The sequence below is a fragment of the Zootoca vivipara genome, chromosome 2 (genome assembly GCF_963506605.1).
Source record: "Zootoca vivipara chromosome 2, rZooViv1.1, whole genome shotgun sequence".
Lineage (NCBI taxonomy): Eukaryota > Metazoa > Chordata > Lepidosauria > Squamata > Lacertidae > Zootoca > Zootoca vivipara.
This window is the reverse complement of record NC_083277.1, coordinates 115,021,487-115,039,278: the sequence shown is the minus strand read 5'-3', so window position 1 is coordinate 115,039,278 and position 17,792 is coordinate 115,021,487. Positions and strand designations below refer to the sequence as shown.

At 41.4% G+C, this 17,792-nt stretch overlaps 1 protein-coding gene across 5 annotated transcripts in view; it reads right to left on the bottom strand.

The window, feature by feature from the left end:
• The window catches only part of SENP1 (SUMO specific peptidase 1), a 43,885-nt gene that overhangs the window by 16,001 nt on the left and 10,092 nt on the right, over positions 1-17,792 (bottom strand). For all 5 annotated transcript variants that reach the window (XR_009557225.1, XM_060272094.1, XM_060272095.1 and 2 more), the window contains 11 exons: positions 17,211-17,370; positions 16,653-16,824; positions 15,716-15,819; positions 15,368-15,618; positions 14,938-14,992; positions 10,645-10,683; positions 8,950-9,034; positions 8,395-8,538; positions 7,807-7,938; positions 6,635-6,838; positions 5,359-5,438 (listed from right to left, as the gene is read on the bottom strand). Coding sequence is in view for 4 of the 5 variants with exons in the window: in XM_060272094.1 (XP_060128077.1) it covers positions 5,359-5,438; positions 6,635-6,838; positions 7,807-7,938; positions 8,395-8,538; positions 8,950-9,034; positions 10,645-10,683; positions 14,938-14,992; positions 15,368-15,618; positions 15,716-15,819; positions 16,653-16,824; positions 17,211-17,370 (1,426 nt within the window). In the remaining variant the exon portion in view is untranslated. The remainder of the gene's footprint in view (positions 1-5,358; positions 5,439-6,634; positions 6,839-7,806; positions 7,939-8,394; positions 8,539-8,949; positions 9,035-10,644; positions 10,684-14,937; positions 14,993-15,367; positions 15,619-15,715; positions 15,820-16,652; positions 16,825-17,210; positions 17,371-17,792) is intronic.

Here is a 17,792-nt window from a genome sequence, read left to right as displayed (position 1 = left end):
GAAGAACCATGACATCAACTAAAAAAGGACAATCTCAAATGACGATCCCAGCGGCTCTGCCGAGAAGACAATCCGCTCCGGAAATGGACCATAATGCAGATATTAGAGAACTGATAATAAATATGAACAAAACATTGAATGATAAGCTGGACAATATGGGACTCAAAATAGAACAGAATTCCAAATTGATAGAACAAAATTCGAAAATAATTACGGACTTATCAGGACAGATAAAGGATTTAACAATCAAAAACATGGAGACTGAAAAATCAGTGGCGGAAGTAAATACAAAAGTGATGAAACAAGAGGAGATGATGAAAGATATTACAAAGAAAATCCAGCAAGAGAACAGAGATTTAAAGAAATACCAAGATACCACTAATGTGGGAATGAGTCAACTGAAGCAGGCCCAGGAAGATATCCTGGACCAAATTGCGATTTTGGAAATGTATCAGAGGGAGTTAATTTTGAGATTTAGGGGCGTTCCGGAGGTGCAGGGAGAGGATATTATGAGTAAATTGATAAAAGAATTAGCGGAATGGCTGGGAGTAAGAGAAGAAGAGTTGATAATGGATGTGGATAAAATATTTAGAGTGAGACCGGAGGGGAAAAAACAATACAGAGGTCCAGGAGATTGTCTGGTGTATCTGAATTCCAGATTGTTAAAGGATAAGATATTGCAAAAACGGAGATTGAGAATAGATGGCAATAATGTAATCATATATAAAGAAATTCCAAAGCGCATTTTGAAAAAGAGGGAAAAATATAAGGTTCTAACAGACGCGCTGAAACTGAAAGGGATTAGATTCAAATGGCTAGTCCCGGAAGGTCTGTCCTTCACCATTAAAGACACAAGGAAGGTTATCAGATCAGTAGATGTGATGGAGAAGGTTAGAAGAACATATAGAAAGGAACTGGGGGAAGAGGGGGATTCGGAAAGAGAGGAAGAGGAAGGAGTAGGAGAGGAGGAGGCAGAGAGATTGGGGGTGACAACGTAAAACGAACACAATAACGAAGAACCATTTTATAAGTGACTTTGCTTTCTTTTGGTTTAGAATTTCTGTTGGTGATTCTGTAAGGTATTCAAATAAAGTGATTAAATTTCTTCGACTGTAGTGAATATAACAAATGGAGCTTAGGATAACATCCTGGAACGTAAATGGCCTAAATGATAAGAAAAAGAGAAACAAAATAGAACATATATTAAAAAAGGGGAAATGGGACGTGATCTGTCTGCAAGAGACACATATCGCACAAAAACATAAAAGGATCTTGATTAACAAAAGATTGGGAGAAGAATATATAAATTCAGATAAGGTAAAAAAAAGGGGAGTTGTCATGTATATAAATCCCAAATTAAAAGCTGAATATAAATTTAAAGATCAAGAGGGAAGGATACTGGGGGTACAAGTAATTAAAGAAAATAAGAAATTACTCTTAGTAGGAATATATGCCCCAAATGGGAATCAAGGACCCTTCTTTGAGAAATTGCATAAGATGTTAAATGATTATAATGATGATGATATGATATTAATGGGGGATTGGAATGGGGTGACATCAGTAGAATGGGATAGATCCCAAAACAATGCTAAATCAAGATTAAAATCAGGAAGATTACCAGGGACCTTCTTCCAACTGGTGGACGACCACGGTTTGGAGGATGCATGGAGGGCGAAAAATGATAAAGTGCGACAGTATACATTTTATTCGGAGGCTAACAAATCTTGCAGCAGAATTGATGCCATATGGGCTTCAAAAGTTTTAATGACAAAAATTTCTAAAGTTGAAATAATGCCAAAATCCATCACAGACCATAATCCGATGAAGCTGGAGTTAAAAGGGAGTAGTAGAAGGAATAAAAGTTGGAGGATGAATGAGTGGTTATTAAATGATGAAAAAATAGTAAAAGAGGCACAAAAAAGAATGAAGGAATATTTTGATATAAATATGACACAAGATATAGATATAAGAACGGTCTGGGATGCGGGGAAAGCATACATAAGGGGCTTCTATATTCAACAGAGTATAATACAAAAAAGAACGAAGGAGCTTAAGTTAAAACAGACACAGAAAGAGATAGAATTGAATGAGGGGCTATTAAATAAGAACCCAAGAGATAAGGAATTAAAAAACAAAGCCAAATTATTGCAGTCTCAATTATCCACACTTTTGTCGGAGGAGCTGGAGAATAAATTAAAGTGGATGAAGCAAAAAACATTTGAAAGCGGGAACAGGCCTGGAAAATTGCTCGCCTGGCAAATAAAGAAAAAACAGAAAGAAAGATATGTGAATAAAATCGTATATGGAGGGCAGGTACTAGATACAGAGGAGAAAATTAAAGAGGGTTTTTTAAAATTCTTTAAAGGATTATATAGCAAAGGCCAAGAGACAGAACAAGAGGTAACGAAATATTTACAAGGGAAGGAAATCCCCATGGTTAATCAGGAAAATATGAAGTATTTAAATGAACCAATATCGCTGATGGAGGTACACCAGGCAATTGCAAAGATGAAAATAGGAAAGGCACCTGGCCCAGATGGGCTAGCTGCGATACATTATAAAAAAGTTGAGGATTCGCTAGTATTGCCATTGAAAATCCTGCTGAATAAAATCATGAAAGAAGGCTCAATTCCAGAATCCTGGCAAGAAGCTACTATTACACTAATACACAAACCAGGAACGGATGGAGAATTGGTAAATAACTACAGACCGATCTCTCTGTTAAACAATGACTACAAGATCTTTGCGGGAATCCTGGCTGATAGATTAAAAAGGGTTATGAAAGATGTAATAAATACAGATCAGTCAGGGTTCCTACCGGGAAGATATATAAAAACTAACATGAGAGTAGTTATTGATTTAATAGAATATTTGGAACTTAGACCCAGTAAAAGAGCCGGCTTTGTACTAGTGGACGCGGAAAAAGCGTTTGACAGCCTATCAAGATCCTTTCTCTATAAGGTTTTGGAAATGGCAAGGCTAGGCGAAGATTATTGTAGGGGAGTTAAAGCAATATATCAAAAGCAAATTGCAAATATAATTATAAATGGAGATAAAACAGATTGGTTTGTAGTGGAAAAAGGAACTAGACAGGGGTGTCCCCTTTCACCGATATTGTTTATTTTATCACTGGAAGTATTGCTGAATCAGATAAGGGCTGAGGAGGAAATTACTGGAATCACACTAGGAAAGGAAATTTTCAAGGTGAGAGCCTTCGCGGATGATATCCTAATAACAACAGAGGATCCAGAGAAGAGCATTAGCAAAGCATTGGAAATAATTAGAAAGTTTGGGGAAGTATCCGGATTCAAATTAAATAAAGAAAAAACCAAATTATTAATAAAAAATGTACAGGAAAAAGACCAAAAGAAATTAGAAGAGGAGGTGGGGTTAAAAGTTGTGAATAAAGCCAAATATTTGGGAATAGATATCACTATGAAGAACATAAATTTATTCAAAAATAATTATGAGAGAGTTTGGAAAGAAGTTAAAAGAGATTTGGATAGGTGGAACAAATTGCATTTATCATTGTGGGGAAGGGTCTCAGTTATCAAAATGAATATATTACCAAAAATGCTTTATCTATTCCAAACTATACCGGTGATAATAAAAGAGGATTGCTTCGATACCTGGAGGAAAGACATAACTAAATTTATATGGCAGGGCAAAAAACCTCGTATAAAATTTGGATTATTGACACAAAAGAAGGAAAAGGGGGGGCTCTCACTACCAAATTTACGATTATATTATGAGGCAGAATGCTTAATATGGATGCGGGATTGGATGAAATTAGAAAATACAAAAATTTTGGATCTTGAGAGCTTTAACTCTAGCTATGGTTGGCATGCATACCTGAATTACGGAAAAGCTAAAATAAATAAAGAATTTACCAACCATATATTAAGAGGGGCATTATATAAGGTTTGGGTCAAATATAAGAGGTATATTGATTTGAAAACGCCGCTATGGATTTCTCCCATAGAGGCTTATGCACGCAAAAAATTAACCACTGATACAAAATGGCCTATATACAAACAATTAATAGAAGAGCACCATGAGGGGTATAAATTAAAGTCATATGAAGAATTAAAATGTTATGGTATCAGTAATTGGCAATATATACAGTTGGTCAATATATTTAGAGCAGACAAAAAGATAGGTTTTGCAAAAGAAGATTCATTATTTGAAAGAGAATTCATTGAAAATAAAAGCAATTTGCTATCCAGAACATATAATCTATTACTGGGGTGGGACTTATTTCAAGAAGAGACGACAGAATCTATGATCAAATGGTCCCAGGATCTCGGTCGGACAATACAAATCGATCAATGGGAGAAATTATGGAAGCAGGATATAAGGTTTACGGCTTCTTATAATATAAAAGAAAATTTTATCAAAATGTATTTTAGGTGGTACTTAACACCTGTAAAGATGGCCAAAATATATAAATTGAAAAATAATTTATGTTGGAGAGGTAATCAGGAACCTGGCACATTTATACATATGTGGTGGACGTGTCAAGTAATAAAAAAGTTTTGGTTAATGATTCATGAAGAATTAAAGAAAATGATGAAAAAATCGATAAAGAAAAAACCAGAGATTTACCTATTAGGTTTATTAAGCGAAGAGATCCCCCCAAAGAATAAGACAGTGTTCTTGTATGCGTGCACAGCAGCCAGGGTTCTAATAGCTACATATTGGAAGACATCCAAAATACCAACGAAAGAAGAGTGGATAAACAAGCTTAGTGAGTACTTATTAATGGCCAAGCTAACAGTAGCCTTGAGAAATCAACCGAAACAAAAGTTAAGAAGCGAATGGGAAAGTTATGATGAATATATAAAAAAATATTTTTTAAAAGAGGGTATGCTCACATGTTTAGAATAAAAAGATATGAAGGGTTATAAAAATAAAGAGTGGAGATATAAGATAAGAGTGATAGAGGAATACAGGAAAGGAAGAATGCATGCAGAGAAAATATATAAGTGATGGACTATAATTAGAAATTGAAACCAAAGTGAAAAAAGAAGTCGGGTAAATAAAGGAGGGAAGCTTATGGGGGTGGGTAGGAGCTGGGGGGTGATTGGTAACTGGTGATTGGTAAATGGTGAAACTCTGTATATTTTGTTTTTTTTTGTTTTTGTTTGTATGTTTGTTCTTTTTTTTTTTTGGTTTGTTTTTATTGTTATGATTATTATTTGTGGATATTATGGATTATTTTTTATGTTCATTGATTTACAGATTATTTGTTTATTGTTTATGTTGAGTTGTACAAAGATTGATGCTTAATAAATAAATGAAATTCAAAAAAAAAAAAAAGAAAAACTTGAATATATTTAAATAAATTGGGACACTCACAACAATATCTTGCAAGCTTCAGTGTTGGTTCCTCCCATTGAATCGTAGTAGGTGATGCTTTTTTTCCTGAAGTCAATAACCTAAGTAAGACAGAACATCTCATTAAACCACGGACACACTTACAACTCAGAGCTTTCTAGAAAGCATTTAGAAAACATCCAGCCTTGCTTTCTATAGAAAAAAAGAATTTGAAAAGATTAAGTCCTTCACCAAAGTAACTTGACCAAATATATATATGCTTCTCTTTAGTTTAGGAGTAGGGCTGGGCAATAACTGGGTTTCAATATTGCGAAATATCACCAGCTAAACTTTGTGATATATCAATATATCACAATATCCGAAATAAGGAAGGAACTACTGTACGCAGAAGCGAAGAGGACACTGTCCTGGCAACTGCTACTGCTTAAGTGTCTAAAAGTGATAAATGATGATATTATCAATCACCTCATGGTCACCTTCAGGAGCAGGCAAGCCAAAATGTATCCCAACAGGACTTTTGGTTTTGGGCTCGGCTACCAAATTCAGGACAATCCAGTGATGAGACATGGTGATTACAAATAACCTGGGAATGCCAGCAGGCCTGCTAGGAGGCAGAAGTAGCAGTGTCAGAAACAGCCTGCCATGACTGGTACATGTCGGCAGTGGTGGCAACAATTTGCAAGGCCTGGTGATGGCGGCACAATCAGTTGTGGTCTGAGAGTCCTCATGGCGGCGATGGGAGGGGGCAGCAGTAACAGCAAGACCTGGCAGCAGCAGAACAGAATGTGGCAGCCTGCGAGGCCTCATGGTGCTTTTCTCCATTTGCTCAATGGAATTTACCAACCGCCCATTGGCGCCTCAATTGTCGAATGTTTCGAAGTCAAACAGTCTTCTGGAACAGATTATGTTTGACAACTGAGGTACCACTGTATTGCCAGCTCAAATATTGTGAAACAATTATCATGATGTGTACTTCAAACTGGTTTTGGACAATATATCGCCCATGCCTATTTAGGAGTTAATATCTTGCCCAGCCACACAAAGATATGGCTACATTTGTGTAGCTGAGCAAAACTGATATCTGCACAAACACACAGCCCTGTGGCAGTTTTCAATGTATCCACAAGTCTGTAGATCTTCATAGCCACTGAGCTTTATGAAAATGTCAGCTCACAAGTACGCTACAAAAGAGGAGCCACTGTGATATTGTTCGGAGCACATTCCAGAGAAGCAGAAGCGAGAATGAGAACTTGGAACAAATAAACAAAACACCCCCAAACCTGTAAAATATACTCACTGCTAGGCACCAGTGGACACCAAGGTGAATAGGCACCAGCAGGATGTCAACAGAAAATACATCCACTTTTTTAGTCCAACGCTTCACAGCTTGGTACCCAGCAGTTTTTAACTTGGTGAAGAAAAATGTGTTGAATGCATGAACCGTTGGAAAGCCCCTCTGTTTACTTCTTTCCATTAGCATATTCATGTAGAAGTTAATTATCTGAGGGGGAGAGTAATACATGTTAGGAAACGACAGAAATTTTCAAAATAGCATTTTTTGCATTCAAGAGGGAAAAAAATATTCATTAAGCAAATGGTGAAAGATAGCAAGCTATGAACCCTGCAGATATCTGCTGCTGCTTCTTTTTTTAAGGGGGGATTCTTCATTAGGTTAAGGATGGCAAGTACTTCAACACCCTTTCAATTCTCTAAAATAATATGCCTATATAGTAGCCTGCACAGAGAATTTTGCAAGCTAAACCTATTATTTGCTGCTGAAGGTGCAAAATGGAGGAGGTGGGAGGGATCTGCAATTGGGGGGGGATGATGAGCAGGAGTCCCTCCCCTGCACCCCTTTCTTTCTCTGTGCCCTCCTCCTTTCCCATTTGCCCAGGTTCTCAGAGGAAAGAGGGATCATGGGAGGTGACAGCAACTGGGTGTCTAGTAAAGGACGAATATGTAATCCATGTGCACGAGGCTGTGCCAGGCAGTACCCCGTGAGGCTGCTGACCTCAAACTGCTGCAAGGCTGATTGATTTGTCTTTTTCAAAAAAAATCTGACTCTTTTTATGAATGCAGATTGTGGCCATCTACACCATGGACTAACTCATGTTTCAAGACCAGGATATTATGAGCCATGATCTTGATGTGCGTTGGAGCTGTCATTCCTAGACCAGCTGATCTCCCAAAAATGGATAATTATGAGGACCGATAATTATACTGCCTTCAAGTTCCAAGGCAGATTGCCTGTGAATTACCAAATGTGGGGAAGGACAGTGGGAGAAGGCTATTTTGCCCTCATGTCCTCTTTGCTGGCTGCATACAGGCTTCTGGTTGGCTACTTTGTGAAACACGATGCTGAACTAGACAGTGATTTGGTCTGATCTAGAAAGGCTCTTCTTGGTTTATTTGGAGATTTTAAACAAGTACCAAACAACTGCAGCGTACAAAAAGTGAAGATCAGGTTACCTCATCATTGAGCCAATTGAGGTGGTTAAGAGTCTGAATATCTTTCCTAGTTATTGTCAACCGGAAGGCTTCGCTCAGCACCTCATCCTGGTTCCCGCTTCGTAGTACACTCTTTATTTCCCTCTCCATTTCCTAGAGAAAATAAAGAGAGATGCGTAGTTTTGGCTTTTCCAGCTGGAGAGCTTTGCCTGAGATAACTAATTAAATTTGTCTCATCGCATAGAAAGGGCTCTAGAATGAGCAGAGCCTGGAATCATGGTCTTAATAGCTGAGCTGTGCTAGTTTGTGGATGGCCCCGCTAGGAGGAGGAGCCTGCACAAACAATTCTCCAAAAACCACTGTACATAAACCAGCATGTCATGTGGGCAGGCTAGGCTAGATCACTTCTCCCCATGGTTGGTTTTCTATGTGCAGAGGTGTTCTGTTTTGTTTTTTATTAGAGCACAGCATTCATGCAATCTCCGCAAACTAGGATCTCAAATACTGTAGTACAGTCGAGGAGCAGCTTTATCATATAATCACAGCTGTTTCTGTAGATTTTCTCTAAAGCCTGTCAAGTTTTTTTAACATTTACATTAAAAAGTCTACCTCTGTAATTTCAGGGAACTCTTCCTCCCCATCAGTGGTCTTCTTTTCTTCTGGCACAATCGTGACAGGAATCTCCTTCTCGAGAGGTACTCGCAAATGTAAGTTGACTGAATCAGGTACCAAAAACTCCTGTTTCTGCAGCCTCTGAAAGACACATCCTAAAGATAGCAACATCTCACTTTGCAACTTCAGTGTCTCTCTTATATTTGCACGTATGAGTCAGCCAGGCAATTTTAATTTAGAATCCAACTTCACCAGTGGAAAATATAATGGAGAAATCCTTTGTTTGACTTTAATAGGGTTTTGATCATGTCTTGGTCCATAACTTGCTTATCAATTTACAATTCAAAGCAAGACAGCCGAGTCTTACAGCCTTTAGGTGTTGCAGCCATTATTATTATTAGCAACGACAGGCATGTAACTGGAGAAACCAGGCAGCCTTCCCAACTGTGATACACATTAAAAAATAACTAAATTCATTTATGGGAAGGCACCAAGTTTTGTTTTTTACTGTTCTTTGTAATATTTGATAGGAAGAGCATTTGAACATCTTACCTGCTTCTGCAATTGCAATGCCAAAGCTTTTTGCTCTTCTATCTGTCGCCATCTCTCACGGGCTCGGGAATCATATACGCTGGTTCTAGAAACATTTTTGTACGCAGCAGATTGAGAATTCAGCATTAGCCGCAATGGGTGTATGCATCATTGCCACTTTCAAATATAAGGCATTTGAGCATTTGTTTAGGCTCCCGATCAATTTTTATGGCAGAGCCACTTTGAGGTGAAGGATGGAGAGGGCTGGGTCAAACTGACTCCTTCTGCCAAATTGAGATACCTGTAAGTCCTGTTGGCACAACCACACCAGCCCCTTCATGCACCTTTGTATGAAGAGAGAACTGAGCTGTGTTTACCAAGGAGAAAAATTTGGCCCTCGGTATCATTATTGCTAGCATCTGGTTTAAATGTAAAAAAGTCATCTTTACCCCTTATGAAGATCTATCTTATGTACATTTAAACTATGCAACCAGATTACACAGAAGGCCCCTTGCCTTCTACTTATGTAGAAACCGTTCACAAGTGTCACAAAGGCCATAGAGAGCTGCCTAGTCTTACTGAAGGGCTTTATTCTCTCTCTTTGAGGACAGCTTTGGTAAATCACAGATTACCAAGATGAAAGGGTAGAATGTGAAATAAAAATTCTTCATGTCACAAGTGAAATTAGGCTACTACTCCCAATATCAACAGCACTTACCCCTAGGGAATATGAATTTTTTAAAAAATTAAAATTATACTTCACGTATATTTAATTTTAATTTGCATTCAGTTTTGTTGTTTCTCTTTGCTTTTGGGTCACATGTTCCACTGTGTATGTTCTTGTTTTAATTAAATAAAAATACTTTAAAATATTACAACTGAACATTGGGAATTTACATTCTACCAGACTTTTCCCAAAACTAAATTTCCTTGCAGCTAGCAATGGTCAATTAACCAATGCACTCTGTCATTCTCTATGGATCCAGACCTGCAGGCTATTCTTGGGGTAGTCCTGTCCTGTCTACTCCCCAGAGCTATGCCGATGTTTAGAAGAGGGTTAGAAAAGCAGCTTCTCTCTTGCATTCAACAATAATAAAACCATATCCAAACTGACTGACAAGAAGCATGGGGGAGAAAGCTACAGTGGTACCTCTACTTACGAATTTAATGCGTTCCGAACGCACATTCGTAAGTTGAAAAAATTTGTAAGTCGAATCCCATAGGAATGCATTGAGAGAAAAAAGTAGAAGCAACCCTATCTAAAAATTCATAAGTAGAAAAAATCCAACTAAACCGCATCCAAGATGGCGGACGGAGCTCCATTCGTAAGTAGAGTTATTCGTAAGTAGAGGTACCATTGTATTAGGTAAGTATTTCATTAGCAAAAAATGGGGGGGGGGAATCCAGAATTTTGACAGCTGTTTCCTATAGGAGTTCAGGGGTATCGACCTGGCAATCTCCACATGTTTTTTTGACAGCAGCTTCCATCAGCCCCAGCCAGCATGACTAATGGTCAGGGCTGATAAGATTCATAGTTCAACAACATTTGATTGTCCTTGCCACAGATCATGGCTGCTTTGACCCATGTTGGGAAGGCAGCAACAACAGCCTGGAAGCTGTGTGCTTAAAGAGAAGGCAAACTCTTGGAGATATTGGATATGATGACTATATGAAACAAATGCAATCATTAATATTAAAAAAAATGAAATAACTTACAATTCTTTGATCCACAATTCAGCCTCAAAGAAAGGTGTGCTGAAAGAAAAAGAATACAAGAAACTGAGAATGTTATTCTGTGGGAAAATAGCCGAGAAGAATAAAGGGGCTATTTGTTACAAAAGTGGCAGGTTCCCTGTCTTCTTTATCCAGAAGTCCTGCCTTTTGATATCAAGTTTATATAGCTTGAATTTTGTTTTTACTTTTTTACATAAAAAAGTTAGTTTTAGAGGATTGTGTGACATACGTACATGCCCCAAATAGTAGAAAGTACATATATTCTCATGCCTCCATTTCTAAAGGGTGGCAAGAGTGAATATTTTACCCTGTCCTTAATCCTAAACCCAATACCATAGTTTCAATGTGTCAGTCTACTGATAGCGCTCTATTCAAGTAAGTTTTGTGTTTAGGATCTTCAGGAGAATCTAGGCATCTTGGATTCCATGGTGCCTCTTTGGAAAGGAACCTTTATTACAGCATTGTTCTTAACTGTGACACAGGTGTAGAGACATATAGTGTTGTTCATACATGTACCTCTCCTACAAATAAAATAAAAATGTGCTCCTATTGCTCAAGGAAGGGAGCAATCATGCATGGTTGGCAGGTCATGAACATGTGGGCACCATGTCAAGTCCTGCTACTACAAGGTCATTTGCATCCCTTATTCCGATTGATGGGTTAGTGGGCAGAAGACATCGGCCACACGATACCCTAAAATAAACTTTTTCCAAAAAAAATTACATAAAATTTATATCAAAAAGCGGGTCTTCAAGATAAAAGGGGGCGGGACGTCCATTAATTTTAATCTGACAAATAGTAGTCCCCGTTCTTCTGAGGTGGTTATTTTAGCTGAAATTCCACTGAACAGTAATGACAACCTTGGGAAAAAAGTGACAAAGAAGATCGGTGGTTGCTCAGTCCAGCTGCACAGCCTGCAATCAGATGAAGAGAAATTTCAACTTAAAGGGACCCTGGGGAGCCCCGAGGGGTGAGAAGGTTGGAAAGGGCCATGAGGCTTGCCTAATAAAGTGCAGACAGGGATGCAGTGCTGGGGATCTCTCACAAGATGGCACTGCAAACAGGCTACAGGAGAAGCCGGTAGCAGCATTGACAGAAAGATCTCTCCCTCTCACAAACACACTCACTCTCTTACTCTGTTAGAGTAACAGTCTACTTCACGGGTGTCAAACACAAGGCCCGGGGGCCTAATCCGACCCGCCAGACCTCGTCATGTGGCCCGCATAGCCGCCGCCGACACCAACCGCTGACAGTAGTTCTGGAGCCTGCGATTGGCCGAGGGTCAAAACCGGGGGCGGGGCTGCAGGCGGAGGCCGGGGCGCTGGAGCCGCGCTGACGGCCTTCGCCAGGGAATTTCAATTTCAAATGAGGCTGAGGGAGGCGGTGGCACAGCGGCCAGACGGGGAAGTGAGATGCAGGAGGAGGAGGAGGAAGCCCGCTGAGGAGGTAGGAAAGCCCTACAGGCGCCGCCAGCAAAGTTGGTGCCGGGACGGAGCAGCGCTAGATTTTTTTTTGGCAGGCTTTGCTGTTGTCTCCGAGAGCGAGTGAGGCGGCACTGGGGAGCCACCGCCTGCCGCTTCCCTTCCTCTCCTCGGCTGCATCCGGGAGGTGGGCGAGCGAGCGAGCGGGCGAAAGGGACGCGGAGTGAGCCTGAGGGGGAAGTAGGCGAAGCGCAACAGCCGCTCTCTTGATGGAGCCGGGTTTCTCTTCCCTCTTCCCCCGTTTTCTCCTCATAGACACTCGGGAGGGTGCCTGGCTTTTGCTCTGCCCCCTAATCCAGAGCCGCCCTTTGGCTTCTCAGTTCCGGCGGAGCTGCTCCCCGGGGGGCGCCCGGGAGGGAGGCGGCGGCACAGGTTCCTGCTCTTCCCGCTCTGCCACCGCCTCCTCTCAGCCCCTCGTGATGTAGGGCTCCAGATGGAGTCGCCTCTCGGTTTGAGTAGGTGGGAGGGGATTTTTTTTTGGGGGGGGGAGGTTTTCAAGCCTCCTCTGCCTGCATTCCTGGTAGGGAGAGACGGTGGCGAAGACGACAACAGCGCGGGTGGGGGGAAGAGCAGCTCTGAGGCGAAGATGCACGTCTGCTGGGGCTGCCGCCGCCTTCCTCCTCGGGAAATCCGCTGCCCTCCCTCAGCGCGAGGGGAAGGGACTCTGGCACTGAGGAGGGAGGATGCAAAAGCAAAGCAGGGAGTTGGCGCTGCACCTTATGTTCCTGCCCCTCTCCAAAGCATGGGGTGGGTTGCAGCGTGTGGCATCCCGCCTAGCGGGGTTTGGGTGTGCGCAGGGTGGGAGAGGGAAGCCCTCTTTCCATCTGCAGGTTTTTAATCCCAGCAGTGGCTTTCTCCTTCCTGCCGAAGGTTTAGTTGAGCCCCCCCCCCCCCCCGGAAGCCGTCGATCCCCACCTTTTGTTCAAATTTCCCTCGTTTACATCCCCTCCCACACACGCGCCACGACGCAGGAATGTGATCCGCGTGGGGGCGGGAATGAGCTTACATTATTACAAAAAACAGTAGTAATTGAATGCAGTGACAATAATTTATGATAATAAAGAGTGGGCACATAGTCCTACAGACACAACCGGCCCTTTGAGGGTGACCAAACTGCTGATGCGGCCCCCGATGAATTTGAGTTTGACACCCCTGGTCTACTTGTTCAGCCATGAATTCCCTGTTCATTAACATACATTAGGCACATACTGCCACCTTCAGAGCATATTATATTGAATTTCTGTGCTCTGCTTTTGTATTGTTTTATGATGTGTTTTACTACTACAGTATTGTCCATGGCTTTAGATACGCTGTGGTGTAAACCACAGAGTCTAGGGCTTGCCGATCGGAAGGTCGGCGGTTCAAATCCCCGTGACGGGGTGAGCTCCTGTTGCTCGATCCCAGCTCCTGCCAACCTAGCAGTTCGAAAGCACATCAAAGTGCAAGTAGTGGTGCCTCGCTAGACGAATTTAATTCGTTCCATGGAAAATGAAAAATTTGTCTAGCGAATCCCATAGGAATGCATCGAATTTTTATTTATTTATTTATTTTGCCCATAGGAACGCATTAATTGAATTTCAATGCATTCCTATGGGAAACCGCGATTCGCTAGACAAATTTTTCGTAAAACGAATTCGTCTAGCGAGGCAACCTCCGCTAGAAAAAACCTTTCGTTAAGCGGAAATTTCGTTAAGCAGGGCATTCGTTAAGCGAGGCACCACAGTAGATAAATAGGTACCGCTTCAGTGGGAAGGTAAATGGCGTTTCCGTGCACTGCTCTGGTTTCGCCAGAAGCGGCTCAGTCATGCTGGCCACATGACCCGGAAAAACTGTCTGCGGACAAACTTCGACTCCCTCGGCCAGTAAAGCGAGATGAGCACCGCAACCCCCGGAGTCGTTCGCGACTGGACTTAACTGTCAGGGGTCCTTTACCTTTACCTTTACCTTACTACTACCGGTACATTATTGTCCATGGCTTTAGATACCTCTTTAATACAAAGTGGTAGCATTTAAAATGTTATATACACAGTATCTGCATCTATAAATATCCTGATCCCTACAATTTCCTGCCTCCTAACTTTCACAGCCTGGAAGCAGAAACGAAATGTGATTGTGAAGTTACAGATTGAAAAGCAAACCAACAAAAAAAACCTCATGAAAATCATAGTTGCAGATCAGAAAAAGTGGTCAAGATGCTTTGCTGGATTGAAACCCAAAATTTCTGCCCAAAGAAGGCCACGATCTAGCTGTGGTCTGATCAGAATCTTCACTGAGTAGTCAAGCTACTACTACAAGCTGCCATCTGAGCAATGTCTAACCTATCTAATAACAGAGTTAAAACCCACTGGCAAAATAAATTTAGATAAGAGAAAACACATAGAAAGCTAAACCAACAGGCCCAAATCCAGAAGGGACAAAAATAATGCTACAGTCCCATTGGGCAATAAATGTGTTGAGTGGAATTCAACCTCACCCTATGATGAACATTCCCTCTGTACAAGCATTTTAGCTTGTCAGAAAAAGCATCCTACGTCTTCTCTACCACTGCCTTTCATGGGTTTGCCCAGACCACCACCCCCCGGTCAAGGGGGTGCAGGAAGGAGAGAGGGAAGCCCTGCTGAAAATCCTTGCACAGGGCTTCTTCCACTTACGGAGCTTGCTAAGGTGAATGTAACTAACTTGTCCTATCAATTTCAATAGGACTTAAACACAACTTTCTCCGTTAGAACCTTTATCCCTCTATTTCGCATCAAGGGGAGTTCTCAGCTGTGGTCCCCATAAGGAAGACACTTACCTTGGTGCTGGAGATTTGAAGTCTTGGCCATTGAGCATTATGACAGAGTCAGATCCTAAATGAAGAACAAGCAATAATAGATATTAATCTTTATGAATGGACTTCTTTAAAACAAAACCATACCATCCGGATCCTCCCATTTTTTGTGGGTTCCAGTTTAGCTATCAGTTTATTACATGATTGTACAAAAATAAATAAATAAATAAATAATAATAAATATTAATATAATTAGCCTTAAGTTGCAATCATGAGTGCAGGCCATCTGAATGTGGAAATTACTTCCATGTAAACAAGATTGGGAATGGATTGCAAGGAAACATATAGGCCATCTTACATATATGTTGGAACAATCTGTTAATGATCTTCAGAAAGTAAAAGCTAAGAAGGGCTGAGCAGGGAGAATAGTCTAATTCTCATCTATTGTTTTCACCTTCAGCATGCAAATCCAATGCTGACACACTATTTTGCCGAGCTGCTGTATTGGTGTCCTTGGGCTCAAAGGTAACACGTGAAGGGAAATTATGGACTGGATGTGGCAGTGGTTTGTGCGAGTGTTGCTCCTGAGTCCTGAGAACACCAGATGATTGGTTGCCTGCGGTGGGGCAATAAGCTTCAAAAGGTTTCCTACTCTGATTTTCAGCTTCTTTCACAAGGTTTTTATTGGGACCTGCGCATCTGGGTCTGAAAACAAACAAACAAACAAAAAGATCAGGGCTTCCACCAACGAACTGAAAACATGAGGTAGATAATGAGCTAGCAGCGTATTTCAGAGACTCACAGGTTGAGAGACAACAATGAAGAGGACTTTGAGACTGAGCATTTCTTCCCTGTAACCATTTGAATCAGTTGCCTGTAAATCTCTTTTTCTTCCTCTCGAACTGTCTGTGGAGAAATAACCACACATATTTCAACCAGCCAAATAGTTCAATCCTGGCTCTGCAGAGACATGCAACATACTGTAGTATAGAAAGAGTCCACATATTTATCTACTTGACACCAAAGGTTTACACTTTAAAAAAAAAACCAACAAAAAAGCAATAGTTTAAACCTCTGTGTCAAAGACATACATCTTGAGAGGCAAAATTCTTTTTATATATTATTTAATACACTGCTTAATTCCAAAATTCACAAACCCCAATATGCAAGATGAAACCAAAGGTCAGGGTCAGATGCTCTAAAGATTTCAAAGAAAAGGGTTGTAGAGAAGAATAAAATGCCTCCTCCCAGCACTGCAAGAATGTGAACAGCAAAACATAATAGTGTATGATTTGGCTTATTTGTTTGGACACATCTACTAATTGGTCTAAGGGCACGTCTTCACATCTGTAGATTTATCTTTCTTCCCTACTCATGTTCTCTTCCCCTTTCCTTTATCCATCTATCCCTTCCTTTCCAAGGACTCCTCTCCCAAGTACTTCCCTTAGTCTACTCATCCCCTGATTTTTCTACTACTCTTAGCCTAGGCCCTTATCTCCCCCACAACCCAAGATCAGAGAGATCAGTCAAACGTAGTCAGAGACGTGCGCATGTCTAGCAAACCCTTCTGTTGTAATAGGGAAATTAAGCCAAATACTATGAGAGATGTCACCCCCAGCACAAAACAATTGGGGGGGGGTGTAAATCTGTAAAAAGGTGGTAAAACCCACGAGAAGTCAAAGCATAAGGCTCCTCACACACAGGAAACTTTATTCTCTCTCCTTTTTCCTTTTACCTACCTCTTCTGCGGTGCTGATGGATCTCCTTTGGGATTTCTTGGGACTTAGTAAGCTCCGACGACATTGAGCACTCCATGATGGACTAGTAACAGACTTAATTGGAAAGGATTTTTCAAATGCAGAAATATGGCAATGGTGATTTGATTTCCCTGCAAAGGAATTTGATGTCGTACTGCAGAAAAAGTTCAAGGTATTAGATTAGTAAGCCAGTACTCTAAAGCTATTCAGATTTTTGTTTTCCCTGCTGCATAAACCCAAGCAGAAAGCCAGAGCAACCCTATTCTCACTTCCTCATACTTAGGAAAAGTTAAAAGGTAGTGCTGCTCCTCCTCTTGAAGAGAAAAACTTCAGGCTCACTGTGACAATCCATCTTCTTCCAGCAGATGGGGAATATTCTGGAGCAGGCTTTCGTTATCATTAAGAATTCCCACCCCACAATTTTCTGCTTACAATACAAAACTCAAACTATATAAACTCCACACACTACCCCGCCCAACGCACTGCTATTTTTTTAAAATTGTATGAATACAGAACAAAATCTAGTGAAACCTAATGTACCTTTGACTTTTGCGTGCATCAAAATATACGCTGCGGTTTGCTCTAGGCTTCTGTAAAACGGGACCCAGGGTAGAATCACAGTTCCTCCACTGCCCATTAGCACTTGTTCCAAATGGTCTTTGCACTCCTGCTGCTTGATACCTCTCAGGGGATGGCGGTCCTGTGAGAAAGAAGCATTCAACAATACAGTAAATGAAAAGCCAACCGATTCACTCCAAGTTATCCATTACAAACAACCTAATTGTATCAAGCATGACAGGACTTCAGAGGAGTTCCGTGGATGTACTTGCATCTCCCTAGATCACGGGTGTCAAACACAAGGCCCGGGGGCCAAATCCGGCCCGCCAGACCTCGTCATGTGGCCCGCCGAGCGCCCCAGCCAGCGGGACCCAGCACCGGGACCTTGCTGCTGAAGCGCCGCGCCGACAAACAGCTGGGGCCTGGGGTGGGGGTAGAAAGGCGGCCGGAGCAGCACTGCGTGGAGCGCCCCGAGCCACAGCAGAAGGAGGAGGCAGCGGCTCAGCCTCATGAACATGCAACTCTGAGGCTTTACGCACGTCTCCTAAAACGGACACCCGCTGC